At 41.1% G+C, this 27,923-nt stretch overlaps 1 protein-coding gene across 2 annotated transcripts in view; it reads left to right on the top strand.

The window, feature by feature from the left end:
• LOC126480811 (DENN domain-containing protein 1A-like) overlaps window positions 1–4,383 on the top strand; it is a 283,452-nt gene extending 279,069 nt beyond the window's left edge. For both annotated transcript variants that reach the window (XM_050104137.1, XM_050104136.1), the window contains one exon: window positions 3,132–4,383. In XM_050104137.1, the coding sequence (XP_049960094.1) occupies window positions 3,132–3,746 (615 nt within the window). In that variant the 3' untranslated portion in view covers window positions 3,747–4,383. The remainder of the gene's footprint in view (window positions 1–3,131) is intronic.
• The last annotated feature ends 23,540 nt before the right edge of the window (window positions 4,384–27,923 follow it).

The following is a 27,923-nucleotide window of genomic DNA, read 5'->3' as shown; positions in this document are numbered from 1 at the left end:
ATTTCCCTCTTCTACTTTTCCATTGGGAAAATATATTACTTCAACATCTCTTTGATTTTCTGTACATTCTCAACTTCTTTTGATTCTTTATTGATCATCCTGACATTTTCAATCAGACCTCTCTTATTAGCCTTCACCATTTTGTGGGGGGCCTTCCTATGCTCCTCACTGTCCTCTTGCATCATTTTTGTCTGCACTTGCATCCATTTCCTCTTCTGTTGTGCTGCCTCTCTCTTAACACTTTCTTCATATCAGTGTTTTTCTTCCATACTTCCTTTGTTCTCTCGTGAAATACTTCATTTTTCTTTATGACTTACTCCCTTGCACGATTATTCCACCAGGGTTTTTCTTTCCACATTTTCATATCACTGTTTGTTCTGCACACCTTTTCTGTAGCTTCCACCAAAATTGTTTATAACCTTGTCCATTCTTCCATTATTGACTGCATTTCTTCCCTTGGTAGGTTTCTCTTTACTAATTTCTGAAATACTATTTTGCCGTTCTCATATTCCAATTTTCAGACACACATCCCTCTTTCCTGTCTTTCTACCATCTTTTCCTCCTTAATTCCTTTACCTGTCATTGCTGTTTGGGGCAGGTTGTTCCAAGTCAGCCCCTTGGGGCATGGGTACCTGCAGGCACTCATGGGCTTGCCCAGTGAGCAGGTGCTGGGGGTAGACAATCCACAATGGTCATTTCACTGTGCATGCACACTGCTGCATTACATGCCTGTTGCTTGTGCTTCGTAGTGGATGTAGTGATGACAGTGAGTTCTAGAAGCAGCCCTGCCTGCCATTTTTGCCAAGTTGTTATTATTCCTAGTGTTGATACTATGTATTGAGCTGTTGGTTGGAAATAGAGATAGATTACTTGCAACAAAAAATTTTTCTCAACAAACAAAAACTTTTCTTCCCAATGGGAAAAATGGGTTGCCTCTGTGTCTTGTGTGTCACTACATGTCTCTTCACGCTACACAGTAAGATGAGCTGGACAGTAATGCAAGAAAACAACTTTTTGTCACACTGTAGGGCAATGTTCAGCAGCAAATAAATCTGACCCAAAATATAAATATGACAAATGAATAGGTTCTTCTTCTTTTCTGTATCTATACAGATTTCATTTACTACATATGTTTTATGAACTATTGTCGATTACTGATGTTGATGAAGATTCAACAGATTCTGCATTTCAAGCAAGCTACAAAGTTGCACATGTCATTGCAACAACTAGAACACTCTTCTCAATGGGTCCCTTGGTGAAATCATGTATGCTCACCATCGTCAAGTGCTTAGTGCCAGCAGATGTTACAAGATTTGAAGGAGTTCGGTTCTACAAGCAGATGGTATCTTGTTGGATCCGCAGAAGTGCCAGACTTTTATAGCTGTGTCGTTAGTCCTTGATGAAACCACAGATGTCACAGACGTTGTTCAGCTTTCAATATTTGTGAGGAGCATTGATTTGGAACTATAGTTTTTTGAGGAGCTGCTAGATGTGAGACCGTTGTAGTATACAACCACAGATCATGACATATTTAAGGTTGTCTGTGAGTCTGTAAAAAAACTTGCTTGCCATGGAATAGGGTCTGTTCTGTGGCAACTGATGGTATAGCACAAATGTTTGGGAGTCACCAAGGTTTCATTACTCATCTGAAGGAAAAAAATCAAGATGGAAGCTTGGAAAGAAATATCAAGCATACACTGTTTTGTGCACCAGGAAACCATTTGTGCTGAAAATGTTAAATGTGCTGACTCAGCAGAGGTAAAGTTCTCAATCTACTTTTTTTTGCAATTTGGGGAGAAATTGCATTGTTTACAGAAATGAAAGGAGAGAGGCAACCATCACTCAGTGATGAGACATGGTTAGCGGACCTGGCGTTCCAAACTGACATTACAGGACATTTAAAAAGCTTAAATATGGCACTTCAAGGAAAGGAGCTATTAATTGTTGATTTTTAGTTGTGCCAGATGCTGTTCCTTCAGAAATGTAACTAGAAGTAATAGATTTGCAAAATGGCGCACTGCTCAAGGACAGATATTGCAACATAATAAATTTGGTAAGATAGTATTGTGATCTTCATGCAGAATACTTTCGCAAATTACACAGAAATTTTGCTGACATTATATGAACGTTTGGCTCAACATACGGTTGTGAACAGCTGTTTTTTGTAATGAGGAGAGTAAAAGCTGCATGGCCCAACTTTTAAGAGTGTTCCGCACCTTGCAGTAGCTCGAGGACTGACACCCTATATTTCAGTAATTGTAGGTAAACGGAAATGTATTTTTCAATCTAAATAAAATGTTCATATATTTGGCTTTTATTAATGTTTTTTTTTGTTAATTATAGTGAGTCAGTCACCCTGTATTGCCTTGTACATGGTCTCCTCCTTGGCCAGTGTCTTGTGCACAGTGCTGCATGTAAACTGCTTGTCCAGTCCTGTCCACGTGTGATACTGCATGCAGTGCGCAAGCTGTTAACTCAGTCTTGCCCGCCAGTGCCCGCAGCTGCCCAGCTGAGCTGTCGAGCTGGAACAGATCTAGGGCTTTGGAGGTTTTTTCCTTGAGATAATATCTGGTCTTGTCTTATGTAGTTGCTCACAAAATTATTGGACAGATCATGGCTGCAACACATTGCCTTATCTTTCCTTTTGCAGAAGTGTAAGAATTTTCACCGTTCCCCATTTCTTCTCACTGCAATATTTCACCATGTCAGAGTGTTAGTAATTCAATGTGCGCTTTTTCATTACATCTGGACTCTTTAGAATCTTCTGATGGTTATTATTGTGTTGTATTCAGCTGTTTTTCAGCAAGCCATACAGTTAGTCTGGCAGCTATAATTCGATTTACAAGTAATTTAGTAAATCCACAACTAAAAACTATCTCAATAAAATGTGTGTCAAATGTGCAGATGCAGCTAATGGCCAAAGGGAATTAAAATGTTTGCTTTTATTTCCATTATGCTTGTATTTTGGCATTTTCTTTTGTTCATATACTGCATTGCGCAAAGAAGTATTGAATTGTTTTAAATGATAATTAATTATCCAATTATTATAACTTTTGATATGTGTCATGACATTTTTATTAATTTATTTTTTAAAAAGGAGTTTAATGGTGTTTCATTATGTCATCCTTTAGCCTGGTGCAGAAGCTGATCTTATACGTCTGGACTCTACACCCAGTGATGAAGATTTTGATCCTCTGTTATCAAGAGACCAAGGAGGTGATAATGGAATTTCTTCAAGTGCTGGGAATTTCCAACCATCTTCACAGAAACATATCGCTCTTGAAGGCCTAACTAACCCTTTATATCCTTATTTTGTTCCATCAGCAATGGAAAAAAGTCCTGTCCTTGAAAGTACACCACCACCAGCTGGCAACAGAAGCTTCCTTTACTCAGCATCAACAGCACATCTTTTAGCTGCTAACAGACTGCAGACAGGTCAAAGCACATTTTTCTCAGCAGATCCTAAAAATATTCAAAAGGCAACAAACTGTACTTTCAGTGCCCCCAGCCCATCGTCAAAGACATTCTCTCAAACATCTGTCTCTGGAGCAGTAACAAGCAGTCAAGATCTAGATTTACTAAGAGAGTATGGTTTAGACTTCAATAACTTAAGCATTCAGAATGGCAACACAAAGCCTAATTCATCAAGTAATGTACAGCAATCAAATAATATATTTGAAAATTTGGTTGATCTTAGTGATGCCACGTTAAAGAAATCACAGACTCAATGGACAAAATTTGATTAAATCAAATGGTGAGGCCTGAATGTATATATTATATATTGCTCACTGGCCAGTGCATTATTAATGAAATGCTGGTAAACTTGCAAAATGAGGGATGATGTAGTATATTTGTTATGCGTGACTGAATGAGAGAATGAGTGAAATTGCGCACACTTATGCTATACACAAGAATCCTACTTTTTTTAAAATTAAGATGTCTTAAATAAAATATTTAAAAAAATATTTAAAATTATTTGTGTGTGTGTGTGTGTGTGTGTGTGTGTGTGTGTGTGTGTGTGTGTGTGGGCGCAGTTGTGTCTCAAGGTTGGCAGCAGAAAGCAGATGATAAAGGCAACATGTGAATAAACTTGCTCTGCCAGGCCCCATTTGGAAAAAAAATGTTATTCTTGTGTTTCATTATTTCTGCCTGAGATATAAAGTTACAGTTGAAATGTTAAAAGTTGTCAGTTGTCACGTTGAACTGTATATTAATGTTTGAACTGTTCTTTTGCAAATAGTGCTGTATTTGCAATGATTTTGAACTGAAAGAGCATTATACATATAAAAGCTAGTCATCTGAAAATATTTTAAAATGCATAAACTTACTGAAAAAACTTATTTGTGTCATATCATTCATTAAATTATTACACTGTAACTTGGAGCTGTGTTTCTTCTTTGGCCTATCAACACTGCTGTGTAAAAAAGTTTGTAAATAATTGACTTCATCACTGAAAATGGTCCAAGTGCATCATAGGATGTCTGATGTATTATGTGAGTACACAGCAAAATAAAAGCAGGAACCTTTTATGACTTAAATACTAACAATATGCAGTTTGAGCATCACACATCACATTTAAATTCAAAATTTGCGTTACAAGTAGACCACATCACTGCTAGTATGTAGTTTGGACTAACATATTGTAGAATGAGGGGAGGATACAATAGGATGCACATTCGTCTGAGATGTGAAGGAATTAATGACACACTTGTATAACTTCTTATCAAAATATGTCTGTCAGATTCCATTCATTTAGAGATGAGGAAATAAGATAAAGTGGAATGAATGCATCACAGAAGTAATTTCCATAGTGAGTATGTTTTTGTTTATAGTACTTTCTTGGCTTCCATTCTACCACTAGTTGTGAAATAAGTTGTGTTGCAAACAGTGTTTGGCAACAGGACATCTGTTGATCTCGTTAACATAAGCCAATGTAGACAGTGGAGAAAAAAACAGCAATCAGTCACAAAATCCATGATTTTATTACAGTAGATCTAAATTTCAGCTGTGATATAGTCATCTTCAGTGCATATAACAACAGGTGACATTAATCCATAGTGTCCCATAGAACAACGGGAGTCTAACATGAACTCACGTTAGACTCCTGTACACTCTACACCAGCCAATACTGTTTACTACATGTCACTTTGGAGTAATGTCATCTGTTGTTGTAAATGCACTGAAGACGACTATGTAATAGTTAAAATTTAAATCTGCTGTAACAAAATAGATTTTGCAACCAATAGCAGATCTTTTTTCCATTGTCTATATTCAACAGCTGCTGTGCACAACAGGATCATATGGATTCCAATCTGACCAGTTAATATCTTCAAGTTATTTTCAACAAATAATTATGGTTTATCAGATGTTGAAACAAAATCTAGAATGTCATTGTACTGACACTAAATTTTAACTGAATCACACTTTTATATGTCAGTGGGACTATCATGACTGAAGTTTTCATGGTAGTCCTAAATAAATGTCAAGGCAGTAACTGATTCTTTATTTTGGTGGAATTTTAGAGAACAATTCTCCATACATATCCGGATTTCTTTCTCTCTTGGGGCCTTTGTCCCGCAGCAACGCAGGGTGAGCCGTGTTACTATTGATTTGGCAGTGTTAGTTGCAGAGGGTGGTTGGATGCCTTTCCTGCCCCCCCACCCCATGGAATAGTGTGAACGTTGTCAAATGTCTGCGAGTTGTGTAACTGAGGCGGAACATGGGGGTCAGCCCGGTATTCACCTAGCGGGATGTGGTAAACTGCCTGAAAACAACATCCAGGCTGGCCGGCGTGCCACCCCATCGGTAATCCGCCAGGCGGATATGATCCGGGACCGGCGTGCCTACCCCTGGAGTCCAAGAAGCAGTGCATTAGTGCTGTCAGCTACCCTGACAGGTTCATACACATCCAGATTCAGATAGTAAATGTAGACATGCCTAATTCCCTGAAAACTGATATTCAGTTAAACTTAATCTTATTATTTTTCAGTCTCAAATGGTGTGTAGTGCTTGTTAGAATTTCTAAATTTGCTTTGGAACCAAGTAGTAAAAGGTAGGATTTATTTACAAGGTAATGTGTGGCTGTAAGTATTGGTGTCCACAGGGGTAGAGGCTGTCATTTTCTGCTACATGCAAAAAGTTAGGGGAATTCTATGTTGAGGCGGATAAGCATAACTCCATGAACTTTAGCAATGTCATGGCATTATGAGTATTGGTGCCAAGAAATTGGTGGAGGATGACCTGATGTGGGGTATAAGAAATCATTATCATTATTTAGCATACAAATGTGAGGAATGTTACCCACAAGTACACATTACTGGAATTACGCTCTCATTATCTGTCTCTCTGCCTTCATACACTTGAACTTAAAAAACAAGATAGTCATGAACTAAAAATAAAATAGACGTTTGGATATAAAGTCTTACTTTAAAATCAGCAACATTGACACTCTGTTTTACTTCCTCATAGTACCGTTCGCTCGCCAAAGTGCTCCCTTTTCTGTTTTGGTTAACACTGTAGCATCTACTCACTGTTACACCAACAGCCAGTACACTGGCTTGTTCTGTAAAGAAGTGCACTGTTCCAACTGACTGCACTGAACCATCAGTTGTTCCACAGTATTCTTGAGATGTCACAGGGAACATTGCCCACTGTTATCTATGCAAACTTTTCAGTTACATCATACCACTGTTAAATTTAAAAAATCCCATGAATCCAATCTTCCATTTGTAGATTAAGTGCATTATCAAATCTGTCTCGCTGAATTGATATTTCTGGTTCTTCAAGTAGGTCAAGCTCGCATCCCTTTTTTGCTGTGCGCACCATCTCTAAATCCTCTTCAGTGGCTTTTTCATATATGTGTTTTGGTTATTACAGATTTACCATAATTACCCAGTCTGAAACTAAAGTGGTGAGCATTTTACGTAGATGGCAATGTCTTCTTCATGTCCCTTGCAACATCTCTGGAATACTGTGAAACAGTTGATGGTTCAGTATAGTCAGTCAGAGCCCAAATACTTGTTTACAGAACAAGCCAGTGTACAAGTGGCTCCTGTCACGTTAAGCAAATGCTATTGGTGTTACCACTATAGAAAAAGGGATGCTTTGGTGAATAGAAAGTTGTATGAAGAACCAAAACAAGTATCAGCCACTGCCAATTTTAAAGTAAGACTTTATGTCCAAATATCTTTATTTTATTTCATATATTTTGTGCCTTTGTAAGTGTGTGTGTGTGTGTGTGTGTGTGTGTGTGTGTGTGTGTGTGTGTGAAGAATTCAAATCAAACAACGAAACAATGGGGGCTTGTGGATAACATTTCCCACAATTGTGTGCAGATAACATTTCTTGCAATTTTGTTTTGTATGCTTGATCAGTGTTCTGCACCCTTTTATTACTCACAATACACGCAGATGCGTCTAGACTCACCACGGCATACCAAAATGTCTGTTTCCTAAAAATCATATGAATCTTAACACAATTACAAATTATTATGTTGTTATATACTCATCTGTTGTTGTTATAAAACATGAATAGACTCAACCCATGACTCATGCATTTATTAACAACTTATTAACTTTAATTCACTGTAGAAAACAGATATTTCTAATATAATATACTCGTATCTTCACTATGATAGTTGAGCCTGTTTCGCTGCACTCAGACACTTGATTTATGGTGGAATCATTGACAAAGCAAGCCTCAGTTCTTCATTGATGAATTTCAGTTAATGTCAAGAAGCCAGTTAACATAAATATCTAGTTGAAAATAGTAATATTACATTAAATGCCACCTTAGAATAGTTAGGTATTCACTGCTTATTCACAACCAAATATGCAAAGGTACTTCAAAAAATTTTGATTTCAGTGTCCTCTAAGCTTTCAAATCTACCAGTTCCTGTTGTAAGCTCTCAATATCATACCTTTTTGTTTTTTTCTCGCTATTAATTTGTATGAACATTTTCTTTTTCTTGTTAGTAATAAGAAATTTGTACAGAAGGTGGCAAAGATAGGCTTTTAAATTATCTTTGTAACAGAAGAGCAATGTCCAGGGAATATTAATTTTTTTTAACAACTTTTGTTTCAAGCTCACTTGGGAGTACTTATGTTTAAGATCTCACATATAAAGGATGTGTAAGTTTTACTCGTGTGTCAACAATGTGTGTAGTAAATGCTGTGTGTGTATAAAAATGCAAGAAAATATAAATATCAAAAATCACCATAGCCGCAAGAATATTTTTATTTATTGTGCCAAAATATTCCAAGATTCGTTCATAGGCGTGACTTTTGCCCGCGATCATAAGAAGAGGCAGAAATTTCTTCCATCCTGCAAGACATCTTAAAACATATGTGAATCAGATGTTCTAAAAATCTTCATGGACAGAGTAAGTACAATTGTCCTATATACAGTATTCATTTTTGTGACTTCAGTATTTGTACTTCGCATTGTATTTTTCTTATGCTACTAGGAAGACTGTTCATGGCACCAATTTATTTTCAACAAGAATCCATGCTTTAATTCCAGTAGTGCAAGTAGTAATTATCTCTCATTATGTAAAGGTCGATTCATATTCTTTGTGTTAGCTGTGAGGCTGCCTCCCTGCATGGTTATTCTAAAAGCGACCAACAGACTAACACAATTGGATTCTGATTTTCCAGGACAGATTCATAGCTAAACATGAACAGACTTTTTCTAGCGAGTGTTAAACGAACATTTTCAAAAATTTTGTCTTTATTGTGTAAAAGAAAAACCAATTTTTTCTATTTTCTTATTGCAGAAATACAACTGCAGCAAAAGCCATATTATATGAAAACGAATATTATAATACAGAAAATGAGGAGCAGAGAATTAAAAAGATCAATTTGTCCATCAACAGGAGACGTAAGTAAGCTGCTTGACTATGCAAGGAAAGTAGGTAATTTGCATGATTACACTTAGTAGCACCTCTCTTGCCGTAGTTAGCTTTCTGTCCTTTTTCCTCGCTGTTTTCAAAAATCATATCAAACTTTGATTCATCAGTACAGTGTAAATTATTACAGGATATTCAATCGTTCGACAAATTGACAGGAATTTATCGAAACACAATTTCACAGAAAATTGCATGTGTCAGGTGCAAGATTTATTTACATAAATATTTTTCTACTGATTTTTATTAATTTTTTGGTAATTGCTAACTCGATCAAAATGGCTGACTAAAAAATACCCATTGTTGATCGTAATACAGAAGGTGCAGTTGGCCAAGATGGCAGTGATTTGCACAAACAGATAAATGAAAACGAAGCGCCAACTGTGCAGCTAGCAGAAAGCTGACATAAATCAGAGATAGGTATCACAGGTCTAAGAAATGACAACACAGATAAACAGACAAACTATTACAATACTATGATGATTGTCAATGAGATATTGCTGCTGAACGAAACAGAGGAATGTGAAACAGCAATGTCTTTTGATAACGTAGGACAGACACCGATTATTGGTAATCTGAATATTAACATGCAATGTACAGCTGATAGCAACAATAACAGTATCACCAATGCACTGTTACAGCAATTACTGATAAATGTGACCACTAAATTCCATTACATGAACACGAAATTCAATAGAGTTACACATCAGCGCAGTAACTTGAACACAAAATGTAATGACGTGTCACCAGGTTTTTCAGATTTCAAAACAGAACAAAAACAGGTGTTGAAAGATTTCCAAAACAGTGTCCCACAAAAATTCAGTAATTTGACAAAATCTACACACAGAGATATCTGAAAATTTAAAAGAAATGAAAAAATAAGTAAAACAGGAGGTTATTTCTGATGTTAAAGAATGTATTGATGTTTTGAATGACAAAGTAGGTTCAATTAGTGACAATCAAGAACATGCAGAAAGCGAATTAAAGAAAATGACAGACACAAATAATAGTTTAAGAGCAAATCAAAACCAAATGTGTAATGCCATAAAGAAAGTGAGCGCTATTGTCAACAAGCTACACACGGACTATGAACGTTTACCAATGGCAGTAGAGGAGCTAACATTAAGCGTAGGAAGCTTGGAATTAGAGCCTGAATGTGCCAAAAGAGAGAAAACTTGGATAAGGAAAAATTTAGACGATATAACTAAAAGAACAAAAGCAGGTACCTTATATTAACAGTAGTAAATTAGTGCAGATGGTAGTATCTGAATGCAAAGTATATGTAGACATGGTAGAAGAGGCCATGAAGAAAGGGGAAATCAAATCATCAACTGGAGTAGGTCAGGTTGTTAATATTCAACTACCTGTGCCCAAGACAGACGTGTGTAATAGTTATCCACATCTTGTCACAAGCCCGATAGCAAGTGCAAGTGAAGATTGCAAAATTCTTAATTTACCTGCAGCAGTACCTACAACACATGCATAATTGCCACACAGTGCTCCACACACTTGTAACAAAACACTAATATCGGTTAATGCCACATGTTTAACATCCATCTTTTCTGATGAAGGGGTGCTTGGACATAGGCAGTTTCCCATGTACTGGACAGATGGTTAGCAGATGAACCCGGTAGCATTTATCAGTGCGTTCCACAGTGTACTTCTGCATAAATGGACTGAGACTCAAAAGATAAGATTTGTTGTTGGTTACGCCCAAGGTGACTTTCTTTTGTGGGCCACTGAAATGGCAGAACGTTGTCACAGTTATGAGCAGTTTGAACATGCTTTCTTAGACAAGTACTGGTCGGAAGCTGTTAAAGAGAGATTAAGACATAAAGTCTTTAACTCAGCTCCATTTAATAGCAAGCATGGAAGTTTGTGGGGTTATTTCGGAAAGTATTTAAATAAGACCAGATATTGGACCAATTCCATATCACAGGTGGATGTATTGAAGATATTAAAGAGCTGACTTCCACCACACATAAGGGAAAAATTAGGAACTACATCAGAACATGACATTGAGTACTTTTTGTCTGTTTTGGATTCCATTGCCCTGATTTAGGAAGAGGCACCATGGTAAACAAACACCTCAAACTGTTTTTGGAAACCAACCTGTAAATAATAATTTTACTACACAACAAGCATGGCAACTGTATCTGACACAGTGTGATGAAGCAAACTGGGATAATTTTACTTCCCCTCTTGTTTTGCCATCTGCCTCCTTAAAATCCATTTTGTTCTTAACTAATTACCATTAATATATGTGAGTATAATCTGCATTTTCATAAAAGAGAAAGGTTGCTCCTCAGTTTTAAATAATATAGCACCAGATCTAATTTTCTGCTTAGTTTTATGTGTGTGATTGATTTTCTAATTTATTTTGACTATGCCTAGTTAGTATCTTTTGCTATAGGGTGAAATTAGTAACTGTTTCAAACTTAAATTCTATTGTTGATGTATAAACAAATATAAAACTATAAACATTTGGAGCAATAACTAATAGTATTCTTAAAGGATCTATTTGAAAACATGTTAGCAAAGCCAGCTCTTAATTAATCCCAAAGTAATTAACAGTTTTGTCAAGAGTATTGCTTGCATAACGATATTTGTTAATTTCATAATTTAAACAAATAATTCGGCTTAACCCTTGCAGTAGAAGAAACTTAAAAAGACAGAAGTTTTTGATGTATTCAGTTAATTTGATGAGTTAAGTTTTAATTGTAGTTTTTGCAAATTAAACTTTGGACAATGTGTAATTTCAGCACCTATTATTGTGAGGATGTAAAGGGCCTGATTTTTGGTTCCAAGACAGTCAGTCTACAGCCGAGTTTCAGACGAAAAACTTGTGTTTGTTAGATCAACAACAATGCATCATCTTAACAGTGAAATAAGTGTAACACAATTAGGCCATGTGTTAAAACAGTGACAGTGTCTGTTTCCATATTCACCTTTTTTATTCTTCAGGAAATGTGAACTATGCAATTAGGATTGCACTGCTCGTATAAGTTCAACAGGAAACTATTGTAGCAGTATGTGGATGTTCGCCTTCAACCTATTAATGAGATTTATCAAAAGTTAGAAAATAGTGCACTGGCCATATAACTATGTATTATTGGGAGGTTGTGAACATTGAAAGTAATGTGCTGTGAAATGAAATGCAAATGTGTACCTGTCAGCTACATCATTTAAAGTAGTCAGTGTTCTACTTCCACAACCCATTTTTCAGCCAGTGTAGCAACACAGTACATCAACACGAAGAAATAAAGCAGGGAGCATTGCCACAGAAATACATACAAAAAGGGAATGGTTGTTGTTGTGGTCTTCAGTCCTGAGACTGGTTTGATGCAGCTCTCCATGCTACTCTATCCTGTGCAAGTTTCTTCATCTCCCAGTACCTACTGCAACCTATATCCTTTTGAATCTGCTTGGTGTATTCATCTCTTGGTCTCCCTCTACGATTTTTACCCTCCACGCTGCCCTCCAATACTAAACTGGTGATCCCTTGATGCCTCAGAACATGTCCTACCAACCGATCCCTTCTTCGAGTCAAGTTGTGCCACAAACTCCTCTTCTCCCCAATTCTGTTCAATACCTCCTCATTAGTTATGTGATCTACCCACCCAATCTTCAGCATTCTTCTGTAGCACCACATTTTGAAAGGTCTATTCTGTTCTTGTCTAAACTATTTATTGTCCATGTTTCACTTCCATACATGGCTACACTTCATACAAATACTTTCAGAAACGACTTCCTGACATTTAAATCTAAACTCGATGTTAACAAATTTTTCTTCTTCAGAAATGCTTTCCTTGCCATTGCCAGTCTACATTTTATATCCACTCTACTTTGACCATCATCAGTTATTTTGCTCCCCAGATAGCAAAACTCCTTTACTACTTTAAGTGTCTCATTTCCTAATCTAATTCCCTCAGCATCACCTGACTTAATTTGACTACGTTCCATTGTCCTCGTTTTGCTTTTGTTGGTGTTCGTCTTATATCCTCCTTTCAAGATGCTGTACATTCTGTTCAACTGCTCTTCCAAGCCCTTTGCTGTCTCTGACAGAATTACAATGTCATCAGCAAACCTCAAAGTTTTTATTTCTTCTCTGTGGGTGTTAGTAGCTACTCTGAATTTTTATTTTGTTTCCTTTACTGCTTGCTCTGTATACAGATTTAATAACATTGGGGAGAGGCTACAACCGTGTCTCACTCCCTTCCCCACCACTGCTTCTCTTTCATGTCCCTCGACTCTGATGACTGCCATCTGGTTTCTGTACAAATTGTAAATAACCTTTCGCTCCCTGTATCTTATCCCTGCCACCTTCAGAATTTGAAAGAGAGTATTCCAGTCAACATTGTCAAAAGCTTTCTCTAAGTCTACAAATGGTAGAAACGTAGGTTTGCCTTTCCTTAGTTTTTCATCTAAGATAAGTCGTAGGGTCAGTATTGCCTCACGCGTTCCAATATTTCTACGGAATCCAAACTGATCTTCCCCGAGGTTGGCTTCTACCAGTTTTTCTATTTGACTGTAAGGAATTCGCATTAGTGTTTTGCAGCCATGACTTATTAAACTGATAGTTCGGTAATTTTCACATCTGTCAACACCTGCTTTCTTTGGGATTGGAATTATTAAATTCTTCTAGAAGTCTGAGGGTATTTCACCTGTCTCATGCATCTTGCTCACCAGATGGTAGAGTTTTGTCAGGACTGGCTCTCCCAAAGCTGTCAGTAGTTCTAATGAAATGTTGTCTACTCCCAGGGCCTTGTTTCGACTCTGGTCTTTCAGTGCTCTGTCAAACCCTTCATGCAGTATCATATCTCCCATTTCATCTTCATCTACATCCTCTTCCATTTCCGTAATATTGTCCTCAAGTACATCGCCTTTGTATAGACCCTCTATATACTCCTTCAACCTTTCTGCTTTCCCTTCTTTGCTTAGAACTGGGTTTCCATCTGAGCTCTTGATATTCATACAAGTGGTTCTCTTCTCTCCAAAGGTCTCATTAATTTTCCTGTAGGCAGTATCTATCTTACCCCTAGTGAGATTGGCCTCTGCATCCTTACATTTGTCCTCTAGCCATCCCTGCTTAGCCCTTTTGCACTTCCTGTCAATATCATTTTTGAGACATTTGTATTCCTTTTTGCCTGCTTCATTTACTGCATTTTTATATTTTCACCTTTCATCAAATAACTTCAATATTTCTTCTGTTACCGAAGGATTTCTACCAGCCCTCATCTTTTTACCTACTTGATCCTCTGCTGCCTTCACTACTTCATCCCTCAAAGCTACCCATTCTTCTTCTACTGTATTTCTTTCCGCCATTCCTGTCAATTGTTCCCTTATGCTCTCCCTAAAACTCTGTACAACCTCTGGTTTAGTCAGTTTGTCCAGATCCCATCTCCTTAATTTCCCACCTTTTTGCAGTTTCTTCTGTTTTAATCTACAGTTCATAACCAAGAGATTGTGGTCAGAGTCCACATCTGCCCCTGGAAATGTCTTACAATTTAAAACCTGGTTCCTAAATCTCTGTCTTACATTATGTAATCTATCTGATACCTTCTGGTTGTGTACTTGAAAGAAGCCTGGAGATATTAGAAGGGAATGGATATGGTAATGGAAATGAGAAAAACAAAAGATTTGGCGAGGTTATCAGAACAACAGGAACAATTACAATGGACAAGTGAGCTACAGTTCTGCAAGGTTCACAGGAGAGCTTCTGCAATGTTTGGAAGGTGGGAGACAAGGTACTGGCAGAAGTAAAGCTGTGAGAATGGGGTGTGAGTCATGCTTGGGTAGGTCAGGTGGTAGAGCACTTGCCCGCGAAAGGCGCAGGTCCCGAGTTCAAGTCTCAGTCTGGCATACAGTTTTAATCTGCCAGAAAGTTTCACATCAGCGCACACTCTGCTGCAGAGCGAAAATCTCATTCTGGAAACATCTTCCAGGCTGTGGCTAAGCCATGTCTCCGCCATATCCTTTCTTTCAGGAGTGCTAGTTCCGCAAGGTTAGCAGGAGATCTTCTGTAATGTTTGGAAGGTGGAAGATGAGGTACTGGCAGAGGTAAAGCTGTGAGGATGGGGTGTGAGTCGTGCTTGGGTAGCTCAGATGGTAGAGCACTTGCCCTCAAAAGGCAAAGGTCCCGGGTTCTAGTCTCGGTCTGGCACACAGTTTTAATCTGTCAGGAAGTATCACCTAAGTTACATGTCACCTGGAGTAAACAACATCTATTTCATGTAGTAGGAACATAACAAGAATGTACCATGAACAGTGCTGATTGAGAGTCTTGTTGTAACACGATATATAAGTTCTACGTTCTTTCCTTAGTAATTCGATGGACCCGTAGTTAAATAGATTCCTTCCTTCATTCCTAGAGGTGATGCTAAGCGTAGTTAGGCAGGCAGCATGTAGTATATTTCTCGTAGATGCCGATGCTATCCCACCTACTCCATAAATAAATAACAAGCTCCCAAGGATAATGTGAAAGGAATTATACATAATGTTTGTTATGTAAATATTTGTGATACCCAAACATACAGATGTATTTATGTATACATGGATCATCGATGTAACTGAGGTTATACACATTCATTCCATAATATGAATGTAAATGAATCAATTATTTACTAACTAAACTGATGTGACTGTTTATGGAAATAATCAAAGCTAATGCAGCATTTTTACTATCCCCAAAATGAAACTCAATATGAAGTAAGTGTGAGGGGAATGTCAGCAATAATATTTAATATATGAATGTATTAAAATTGTAACTATGTAAATAACGATTTGTATAAAGAGTAACAGTTTATGAAAGCAGACACTTTATGCAAAATAAGTGATCAATAGAGTTGGACAGCAATTAGGCAAGGAACTTGTGTAAAAGTGATTTTTTTTTTTTTTTCCAAAAGTGAAGTGTGTTGATGCTTAGTACGCATATGCAAACCTACAAATGTTTTTACTAAACTACACTCAACTCTGAATAAATGGAGAAGTGTTTTATAAGGAACTTACTTTATCAGCGGATACTTACCAACGGATTTCCTATCGCCTTAAAAAGCACATCATGCCAGGTAAACAGTGGGTCCCGGGCCATAAAATCGGGACCTTCTGTCACAGCATTGAAATTACGACAAGCATTCACACAGTTTCCAAGAAATAAACAAATATTTGTGGAGTAATTCACAGTGCAACACACGACGACTTTGCTGTTCTACTCTGTGTGAAATGGACGCACACAAGTTAAAAGTATTCAGCGAGGATGCAGGCGTTAAAGTCCCAGTGCAAGGCTGCCAACTACTTGACACACACGTGGGGTGCAATAATAAAAGAGACCTGACTAAACCAAATGTTCAATATGCACAGTATTTGATATTTGTACCCTTTTTTTTTTTATAACTTGTCTTCCTTTTAATTATTTGTATTACTGCGTGTAGATATGGTAAAGTAAAGCTGACATCTCCACTTAACATGATATAAGTCTACCTAAAAGACCGAGAAATAATGGCCTTTGACCCCCCCTCCCCAATTGGTAATAGATAGCAATTAATCATATGATACTGCCTAACACTGTACACCTCCATACAATGTATGGAGGCAGTGGGGGGCAATTGTGTAATACTAAACAACTAGCTCCCAATATCATACCTTTTTATTTTTTCTCATTATTAATTAATCACCGATGACATTGTAATTCTGTCAGAGACAGCAAAGGACTTGGAAGAGCAGTTGAACGGAATGGACAGTGTCTTGAAAGGAGAATATAAGATGAACATCAACAAAAGCAAAACAAGGATAATGGAATGTAGTCAAATTAAATCGGGTGATGCTGAGGGGATTAGATTAGGAAATGAGACACTTAAAGTAGTAAAGGAGTTTTGCTGTTTAGGGAGTAAAATAACTGATGATGGTCGAAGTAGAGAGGATATAAAATGTAGACTAGCAATGGCAAGGAAATCGTTTCTGAAGAAGAGAAATTTGTTAACATCGAGTATAGATTTAAGTGTCAGGAAGTCGTTTCTGAAAGTATTTGTATGGAGTGTAGCCATGTATGGAAGTGAAACATGGACGATAACCAGTTTGGACAGGAAAAGAATAGAAGCTTTCGAAATGTGGTGCTACAGAAGAATGCTGAAGATAAGGTGGGTAGATCACATAACTAATGAGGAGGTATTGAATAGGATTGGAGAGAAGAGAAGTTTGTGGCACAACTTGACTCGAAGAAGGGATCGGTTGGTAGGACATGTTTTGAGGCATCAAGGGATCACAAATTTAGCATTGGAGGGCAGCGTGGAGGGTAAAAATCGTAGAGGGAGACCAAGAGATCAATACACTAAGCAGATTCAGAAGGATGTAGGTTGCAGTAGGTACTGGGAGATGAAGAAGCTTGCACAGGATAGAGTAGCATGGAGAGCTGCATCAGACCAGTCTCAGGACTGAAGACCACAACAACAACAACATTATTAATTTGTATGAATGTTTTCATTTCCTCATTAGTAATAAGAAATTTGTACATTGCCGCAGAAGACGGCAAAGATAGGCTTTTAAAATTATCTTTGTGACAGTACTTACGTTTAAGATCTCACATAAAAAGGTTGTGTAATTTTTACTCTGTGTCAACAATGTGTGTAGTAAATGCTGTGCGTATAAAAATGTAAGGAAATATATATATCAAAAATCACCATAGCCGCAAGAATATTTTTATTTATTAAGCCAAATATTCCAAGATTCATTCATAAGCATGACTTTTGCCTGCGATCATAAGAAGGGGCAGTAATTTCTTCCATCCTGCAAGACATCTCAAAACATATATGTGCTAATCGTCAAGATTTAGTGGATGGACTGCATGATCTGCACCACACTAAATTAGAGGTAAATTAATGATATCAGTGCAATCTAATAGTGATGTCTATTAAATATACATGCGTAATAATCAAACAACTGACTCTTTGTTAAGCACCAAGTTTGCTGCAAAAACAGACATTATAAAAATCTCAGTGGACAGAATAAGAAAAATTATTTTGTATACATCATTCATTTTTGTGACGTTAGTATTTGTACATTGCATTGTATTTTCTTATGCAACAAACTAACACGAAGCCTAAACTTAAATTATTCGGAGGAAGTTTGTAATCCACAAATGGATAAAATAGCCAAAATATTCAACACTTTCTCCATAATATTATTTGAAATTGTGCAGTAAGAGTACTAAATGTCCCTCAAGTCCATCAACACCTTATTGTCCTCAGTAAGGGGACATACATTTGGGAATGTATCACACAATCCATTTTCATTTGTATCCAGAAATTTACCATATTAATAAATCCTTGAATATTATCTACACTGCATATTTTCATTTCTACCTTGCATTTTTCTGTTTAATTCATTTATGTATACAAACATATCAGAATGGAAAAATATGCCAACTTAGATATCAATTCAACCTCTGCAAATTCAAATACTCATATTAATGCTTTGCCTCGAGATAACCATCATACTTCCTTAGTAGCAGAAGAGTATTGTGCTGTGATCTCATTTACTGACACAAAATGTAAATAAGCCATGTATTTTCCAGCTGCTATTTTGTGAAGTTCACAGCTTTTACTGGCTACTAATTTCCAACCAACAGCTCAATACATAGTACCGGCACTAGGAATGAGAACAATCTACATAAAGATCTAAAACCACTTCTCTTGGCCCAAAATGGGGCACAACGTTCAAGAGCACACATTTTCAATAAATTGCCAGCAACCATTAAAAACTTGGTTTCAGATAAATCACAGTTTCAACAGAGTTTGAAAGACTTTTTGATGGGCAACTCCTTCTATTCTGTAGATGAACATCTTAACAGGGACTGTTTGACCAGCTTAAGTAAAAAGTCTGTTAGATCTAAGGTTTGAAAATACATGGTCACAACAGTCAAGATTAGATATTTTGTGTATGATAAATTTATTAAAAATGCATAACCATGTTTCATTCTGACAGTGTATTAATTCTGTAAATATTAGCAGTTCCAGTTTACTGTAATGTATTCACCTATTTTGACAATCTCCTGGCAAATGATCAGGGTAGTGAGTATTATATTCAAATGTTTTATGTTATACTTTCTGGCTTGTTCCACGACCATGAGAATCATCCTTTTTTTATTTTTTTTTTTTATTTTATTGGAATGAAAACTAAATCTAAACTCACAAGCTTCTAGATTCTGATTAACACAAAAACTATTTGTTTCAATATTTTCACTTTGTGTCCAACTTTTACATATGTTGCAACTCCTTTTTCCATATTAACTCTACATGAAAATGATGCAAATCTATAATCCCTGATACTTAACATTTTCATCCCTGTGGTTACATGGTGTTCAGAGAGGCAAAAAAATCTGCCCCTTAACAATTTTCCTCTTCTAGGCATATAACAAGAAGGTCATGTGTCTAGTTTTTCAACCCTTAGATGTTCTGATGAAACACATTCATTTCTTTTGCTGGAAACTGTTACACATATTGTGGTCTTATACTACTCTAATTTCTTTCAGTACACTCTATCTATAACCTGACTCTAACCTAAAAAATAAGCCCCTTTGTTTCCAGTAATCACAGGGATTTTGTCTTGTGTGCTTGTGGGCACCCTGACGCTACCCCCTGCAGATCCGGGGTAAGGATAGGCCCGAGGTATTCCTGCCTGTCGTAAGAGGCGACTAAAAGGAGTTTCAACCGTTTCGGCCTTCCATGTAATGGTCCCCCTTGGGGTTTGACCTCCATTTTTCAAAATTCTACAGAAGTACGAGCCTTTTGGGGAAGGACACCTTACGTGGTGTATCACTGGTCCTCCGTGCACTAAGACCTTGGCACTCAGCATTGTAACGGCGGCGTAACCACACCCACTATTCTTCAAATTGGGCCTAAACGCCTGAAGGGGTGGAAAAAGTTACGCTCATAGTGCGTTCCCATCTGCACCTACGATCATGATGGACTTTCCATGGCACCCGAAATCCAGCACGGTAGCCAGCCCGTTGTGGTGGGGTCGTCATGTACCCTCTAGGTTGTAGCCCCCTGACAACACAGGGATCGTACTGCCGATACTTGAGCTGCACCCTCCCCACGTCGGCCAAGGAGTAGATGCCCGTCTCCTTGGGGCATCAGGACTCCCGGCAACGGTCATCCTGCCAGGTGGCCCTTGCTGAGGCTGGGTGGCGCCCGTGGGGAGAGCCCCTGGTCGGAGTGGGTGGTATCGGGGCGGACGTTTCGCAGATGAAACGTCAGCATGTTTCAGGTCGCTCTGCGGCCAAGTCTTTCAAAAAGAAAAGTACTGTCTCTGGTTCTGGTTCTCCTGCCCTTTCCCCCTTGGTCACTCCCTGGGAGGAAGGACAGGCCCGTCGGCTTGGGGCGAAGTACTTCCCCCGCTATTTGGTCTGTTCTCGGACCGATGGGGGGACGTTCGCCACCTCCAAGCCCATGTTCTTTGTTCAGCACATTGAGGACATCTTCGGGGAAATCGAGGCTCTCAGCAAAATGCGTTCGGGGTCCGCCCTTATCAAGACCACCTCTGCCACACAGTCGGCGGCGCTCCAGGCGTGCGACCGACTAGGGGACATCCCAGTGTCCATTGTCCCACATCTGGCACTGAATAGGATGCAGGAGGTTATTTTTCATCGGGACCTCCTGCTGCAATCTGATGAGGAGCTCAGGGCCAACCTGGAGCGCCGAGGCGTGCATTTCGTCCAGCGAGTCCAGCGCGGCCCCAAAGACCGTCGCATCGACACCGGGGCCTTTATCCTCGCCTTTGAGGGGGACGTTTTCCCGGAGAAGGTATAGGTGATGTGCTACCGGTGCGACGTGCCTCCTATATGCTGTTTTCGGTGTTTGCGCTTTGGGCTAAGTCGTCACGGTGGGAGGCTGTGAGCCCCTTTGTGGCGATTGTGGACGTCCTCTTCGTGAGGAACATACATGCACCCCACCACCTCGGTGCGTTAATTGTCCTGGCATCCACTCGCCTAGATCCTCAGACTGCTCTGCATATCAGAAGGAGAAGGAGATACAAGAACTCAAAACTTTGGATCGTCTCTCTTATTCTGAGGCCAGGAAGAAGTATGACCACCTCCATCCCGTGCCGTTGACCACTTCGTTTGCCTCAGTTGTGTCCACTCCTTCCGCGGTATCCTGTCCCCCCTCCGCCTCCTCCCCCCATCCGGGGTCTCTGCCTCCACCTCCCAAATCCCTCCCTTCCAAATCCTCCTCCCCGTGGGCCCCACCCCCTCTGCCCCAGGGGCCACCCTTCCCCCCCCGCCGCCGCCTGAGAAGCGATCCTTTTCTCAGGCGTCCATCGGGGAAACGTTCTGGACCCCGGCTTCCGAGGTCCGGCGTTCCAAAACGGACCCCGCGCGTGAGGACCTTCTTCGGGTCCAGCTCACCATCCCTGTGCCTCCTCGGACTTCCAAGAAGTCCTTCAAGAAGTAGTCTCTATCCCCCTCTCCACCCTGGCGCGTTTCGTCTGACGCACCATCCGTGAGTCGCTGCTCCCGGCCGTCCTCAGTTTCGCCGGGACGCTCTGCTGCCAGGCGCTCAGCTGGCCTCTCGTCGGCAAATGATGCTGCCCCTCCTACACAACCAGGGACAGCGGCCGCAGCTGGCGATGACTAGATGGAACAGGATCCGCCTCCCGCCGGTTGTAGCATTGTTCCCTCGAAACCTGGCCCTCCGCGGTCGTCGAGGTGACCAGCTCTTCCCCCGTCTCGTTCCCCCTCTTTTTGACTAGCGATGGCCTTGTTACATTGGAACGTAAGAGGTATTCGATCTAATCGGGAGGAATTACAACTGCTCCTCCACCTGCACTGTCCGCTCGTCCTTGGTCTCCAGGAAACCAAGTTGCGCCCGACTGACCGTATTGCCTTTACCCACTATACCTCGGAGCGGTATGACCTCACCCCTGTGGATGGTATCCCAGCTCATGGTGGGGTCATGTTGCTCGTTTGGGACGATGTCTATTACCATCCCATCCCATTGACCACCCCACTCCAAGCAATAGCTGTCCATATTACTCTTTCTGCTTTTACTTTTTCAGTTTGTACCATCTACACTCCATCGTCATCCGCTGTTAGTCGGGCTGACATGATGCACCTGATTGTTCAGCTTCCCCCGCCGTATTTATTGTTTGGCGACTTCAATGCCCATCATCCCCTTTGGGGCTCTCCTGCATCCTGTCAAAGAGGCTCACTCTTGGCGGATGTCTTCAACCATCTCAATCTTGTCTGCCTCAATACTGGCGCCCCGACTTTCTTCTCGGACTCTACTCATACCTACTCCCACTTGGACCTCTCGATCTGTTCTACCACTCTTGCCCATCGGTTCGAGTGGTATGTCCTTTCTGACACCTATTCGAGCGACCACTTCCCCTGTGTCGTTCGTCTCCTGCAACACACCCCATCCCCACGTCCTTCGAGCTGGAACATACCGAAAGCAGACTGGAGACTTTACTCCTCCCTGGCGACCTTTCCGGACCACGATTTTCTCAGTTGTGACAGTCAGGTCGAATACCTCACGGCTGTTATCATCAATGCTGCCGAACGTTCCATTCCTCGTACTACCTCTTCTTCACGTCGCGTTTCCGTCCCCTGGTGGAACGAGGCTTGTAGAGACGCTGTCCGTGCTCGACGACGTGCTTTACGCACCTTTTGCTGCCATCCTACGTTGGCGAATTGTATTGGATACAAACGACTCTGAGCGCAATGCCGTAGAGTCATCAAAGACAGCAAAAAAGCTTGTTGGGCCTCTTTCACCAGCTCCTTTAACAGTTGTACTCCCTCTTCTGTCGTATGGGGTGGCCTGCGCCGGCTGTCGGGCATTAAGGCCCACTCCTCGGTACCTGGCCTGACCTCAGGTAATGAGGTCCTCGTTGATCCTGTGGCTGTCTCCAACGCCTTCGGCCGGTTTTTCGCAGCGGTTTCAAGCTCCGCCCATTACCACCCTGCCTTCCTTCCCAGGAAAGAGGCAGAAGAGGCTCGGCGACCTTCCCTCCACTCGCTGAATCTGGAAACTTATAATGCCCCCTTTACTATGCGGGAACTCGAACGTGCGCTTGCACTGTCCCGGTCCTCTGCTCCGGGGCCAGATGCCATTCACGTTCAGATGCTGGCACACCTTTCTCCGGCGGGCAAAAGCTTCCTTCTTCGTACCTACAATCGCGTCTGGACCAAAGGTCAGGTCCCCATGCGTTGGCGTGACGCCGTCGTTGTTCCTATACCCAAACCCGGGAAGGATAGACACCTTCCTTCTAGTTACTGCCCCATTTCTCTTTCAAGCTGTGTCTGTAAGGTGATGGAGCGCATGGTTCATGCTCGGTTAGTTTGGATTCTTGAATCTCGACGGCTACTTACTAATGTCCAATGCGGCTTTCGTCGCCGCCGCTCCGCTGTTGACCACCTTGTGACCTTGTCGACATTCATCATGAACAACTTTTTGCGAAGGCGCCAAACGGTAGCCGTGTTCTTCGATTTGGAGAAGGCTTATGATACCTGTTGGAGAGGAGGTATCCTCCGCGCTATGCACAGGTGGGGCCTACGCGGTCGCCTGCCCCTTTTTATTGATTCCTTTTTAACGGATCGAAAGTTTAGGGTACGTGTGGGTTCCGTATTGTCCGACGTCTTCCTCCAGGAGAACGGAGTGCCTCAGGGCTCCATCTTGAGCGTAGCTCTTTTTGCCATCGCGATCAATCCAATTATGGATTGCATTCCACCTAATGTCTCAGGCTCTCTCTTTGTCGATGACTTCGCAATCTACTGCAGTGCCCAGAGAACATGCCTCCTGGAGTGCTGCCTTCAGCGTTGTCTAGACAGCCTATACTCATGTAGCGTGGCAAATGGCTTCCGGTTCTCTGAAGAGAAGACGGTTTGTATCAACTTTTGGCGATATAAAGCGTTCCTTCCGCCATCCTTACATCTCGGTCCCGTTGTTCTCCCATTCGTGGAAACAACTAAGTTTCTAGGGCTCACGTTGGGCAGGAAACTGTGTTGGTCTCCGCATGTCTCTTATTTGGCAGGCCGTTGTACACGTTCCCTTAATGTCCTCAGAGTTCTTAGTGGTTCATCTTGGGGAGCGGTTCGCACTGTCCTGCTTCGCTTGTATCGGTCCATAGTCCGATCGAAGCTGGATTATGGGAGCTTCGTCTACTCGTCTGCTCGGCCATCCCTCTTACGCCATCTCAACTCCATCCATCATTGGGGGTTACGTCTTGCGACCGGAGCCTTCTACACTAGTCCTGTCGAGAGTCTTTATGCTGAAGCTGCCGAATTACCATTGACCTACCGGCGCGACGTACTGCTGTGTCGGTATGCCTGCCGGCTGTTGTCTATGCCCGACCACCCCTCTTACCAGTCCTTCTTCGCCGATTCTCTCGACCATCAGTACGGGTTGTATGTGTCTGCCCTGCTGCCCCCCGGAGTCCGCTTCCGTCGCCTGCTTCGACAATTGGATTTTGCCCTCCCCACCACCTTCAGAGAGGGTGAGAGCCCGACACCACCTTGGCTCCAGGCTCCGGTTCATATCCAGGCTCCGGTTCATATTTATCTCGACCTCAGCTCACTCCTGAAGGAGGGTACTTCGGCTGCAGTGTATTGCTCACGGTTTGTCGAACTTCGTGCTCAACTTGCCGGTCACACCTTTATTTACACCGATGGCTCCAAAACTGACGATGGTGTCGGCTGTGCCTTTGTCGTCGGGGCCGCCACCTTTAAATACCGGCTCCTCGACCAATGTTCCAGCTTTACGGCCAAGCTTTTTGCTCTCCATCAGGCCGTTCAGTATGCCCGCCGCCACCGCCATTCATCGTATGTACTGTGCTCTGACTCACTCAGTGCTCTTCAGAGCCTTGGAGCTCCCTATCCGGTCCATCCCTTAGTTCAACGGATACAGCAGTCCCTCCATTCTTTCGCTGATAATGGTTCTCCTGTCAGCTTTCTGTGGGTTCTCGGACATGTAGGAGTGCCTGGGAATGAGGCTGCGGATGCTGCAGCCAAGGCTGCAGTCCTCCTGCCTAAGCCAGCCTCCCATTGTGTCCCGTCATCTGACGTTCGTGGGGATGTTTGTAAGAGGCTTGTGTCGTCGTGGTGGGATGCTGGGTCATCCCTCCAAGGAAACAAGCTCCGGGCAGTAAAACCGCTCCCAACTGCTTGGACAACCTCCTCCCGACCATCTCGGCGAGAGGAGGTCCTTCTGACCAGGTTGCGGATTGGGCATTGCCGGTTTAGCCACCGCTACCTGCTCTCCGGTGACACAGCCCCGCAGTGCCCTTGTGGTCAGGCATTAACAGTGCGCCATGTTTTATTGTCGTGTCCCCGCTTTAGTCAATCTCGTGTTGTCCTGTCCCTGCCATCTACTTTACCGGATATTTTAGCTGATGACGCTCGAGCAGCTGCTCGTGTTCTGCGTTTTATAACTTTGACTGGCTTGTCCGAAGACATCTAACTTTTTTACTTATTTTATCTGCATCTTTGTCAAGCCTTTCTGGTGTCCCCCCCCCCCCCCCCCCCCCCCCCCTCCGCTTGAGTTTTACTAGATTCCATGTGCTCTAATAACTGTGACTGGACGCTAATGACCTCAGTAGTTGAGCGCCCTTAAACCCCACCAAAAAAAATAAAAAATCCTGACGCTTTCTGAAAGGTGCTCAGCTAATCTTTCCTTTCCTCTCTTATTTAGGTGCAAGCTGGCTAAAATTTACTGTGAACTATACCAGCATAACTGAGTTCTTCACCACACACAACATACTTGCGTATTGGGCATGTTTTGTCACCACAAAAAAATAAGATAATTATTTATCACTACATTGACTTTGAACTACTTTGTTTCTTTTTTTCGGGCTTGATGGTTTCACTACTTGAACTTGAGGATGGGCCACTTCTACAATTTTGATATGTGGTTGCATGAAAAACATCAGATTCTTAGCAAAGACATAATTGGGCTGCAGCATGATTTCCTAAATCATGCATTTAACATCAAGTTATGAAATGATGAAGCATTCCAGAGAGTGATGAATTTCATCAAAGGATGTGCTGATTTATGGAACAGTAATGGCAAATAACATACAGATTTCATTTGCTGGACTGTGTCTTAGATTCGTTAAACTTCATAACCACCCATTTGAAATAGACAAAGGTAATCATCACTGCTCATTTTTTTATTTCTAACTCACCAGATCACCCCTGAGACTCCACACCTTTCAGGAGCCAGTGCAGTTGTTCCCCACTAGTAATTTTCATCTTAGTGACACGGGCCAGGCCCCTCTGTTGTATGTTGCCATAGCTAGTGGCACAACCATCTCGGAGCCGGACCCGTACAAGTGACGTAATTATTGTGGACTCAAATCAACAGGCTCAGGCCCTTATAACGGGAAGTGGTGAGAACTTGGATGTAACAGAACTTCCACAAAAACAATCTTGGACAAGTTTCTCAACAGGTAGTGGCTGAACAACGCACACAAGTTGAACAACCTAAAACAACTTAAATAACACTCAAACTTAGACACACCCCATCAGAAACTGAAAAAAATGCTCTCAACCTGATCATGCATTAATCAAATAAAATTAAGCAATGGAAAATCCAGGATGGAATCTAACAATATCATGAAAAGGAAAGTTGCTACTCACCATATAGCAGAGATGCTGAGTCGCAGTCAGGTAGATGTGCCTATCTACGACTCAGCTTCTCTCCACTATATGGTGAGTAGCAACTTTCCTTTTTGTACTATTGTCAAATAAAATTAAAAATCACTGAAAGGGAAACTCAAAGAATTGAGTGAGACAATTGTCTCAAGATAAAAAGAAAGTATGAATTTCCCAAGGATAGGGCCACAAACCAAAGAAAATTTAAAAATGAAAGCGCAAAGTGTAACTTGAAAAACTAAACAGGAAACAGCCAACAAAATACAGCAGAAACTGTAAGTGCAGAACTAATGGAAATGGACCACTGCTTTTAACACTCACAATGTGAGGGAATGTGGCAGTCTGACCAGGAGCCAGAAGGGGGCACAGATACACTCTCTGACAAAAAATGTGAAGGACCAGAAGACACAGTCAGTGGTCAGTGTAACTTTGTACATGCACACATCATTGGCAGGTATTTAAATGATTAGAGTTGCAGTTCTCTGTGACAGGTAGAACAGCCACAGTGGTGCATTAGCCTTGTTCATTTGTGGTGTTGTTACCAGTCCTGTTAAGTTATATAAAGAATGTGAAAAGCATCAGATGTTGAGTTACAAATGTGAAGGACATTGAGACGTCATGTACTCATATGAGACAGCTTTATCAGCACATGATGTAGGTTGAAAGGGTCTCATTATGAGTCTCCATTTGATCAAAGTGTCGTATCATGCAATACCTTGATTTGTGGGGTATTCAGATACAACAGTGGCGCATGAGAAAGTGAGGGCACGCATACACTTAATCTACATTCTGGTTGATTATGTCTGACCATCATAAGGAGGATCGCTGTATTATGCACCACGCACATTGTAACACCTGCACCTGCCATCTGAGAGAAAGTAATGGACTCTATGCGACAATCTGTATCATTCCACACAATAGGTTGGATACTAGCACTAGCAGTAGCAGACTAGGGAATTACCAGCCCATGCATAGGTTGGCTTTAACACCACAGCACAAATAGCTGTGTTAGGAGTGGTGCTGTGACGAGAAGGCTTAGACTGCTGATGAATGGTGTTGCATTGTCATCAACAATGAATTATGGTTCTGCACTATTTCGGATGATGATTGCTGGTGAGTAGACAATGACCTTCGGGGGAAGTCCCATTATGCAAGTGTTTTGGAGATGCACAGTGGTGTTACTCCTGGCATGGGACCCATCAGATATGACTTCAGGTCACAACTGGTACCGTAAAATGGGGTGAAGTGATATAGTTTCCAAATCAAAAACATATTAACATATATAATTTTTTAAAAAATCTATTTATACCAGTGACTGATTAGATCTATGTTAGGAGTATCTGCCCATACAATCCTTTTTAATTTTCTTACTTTCTTCAC

Source organism: Schistocerca serialis, chromosome 5 (assembly GCF_023864345.2).
Source record: "Schistocerca serialis cubense isolate TAMUIC-IGC-003099 chromosome 5, iqSchSeri2.2, whole genome shotgun sequence".
NCBI lineage: Eukaryota > Metazoa > Arthropoda > Insecta > Orthoptera > Acrididae > Schistocerca > Schistocerca serialis.
Note: the sequence above shows the minus strand (reverse complement) of the source record. Positions and strands in the feature narration are given on the sequence as shown.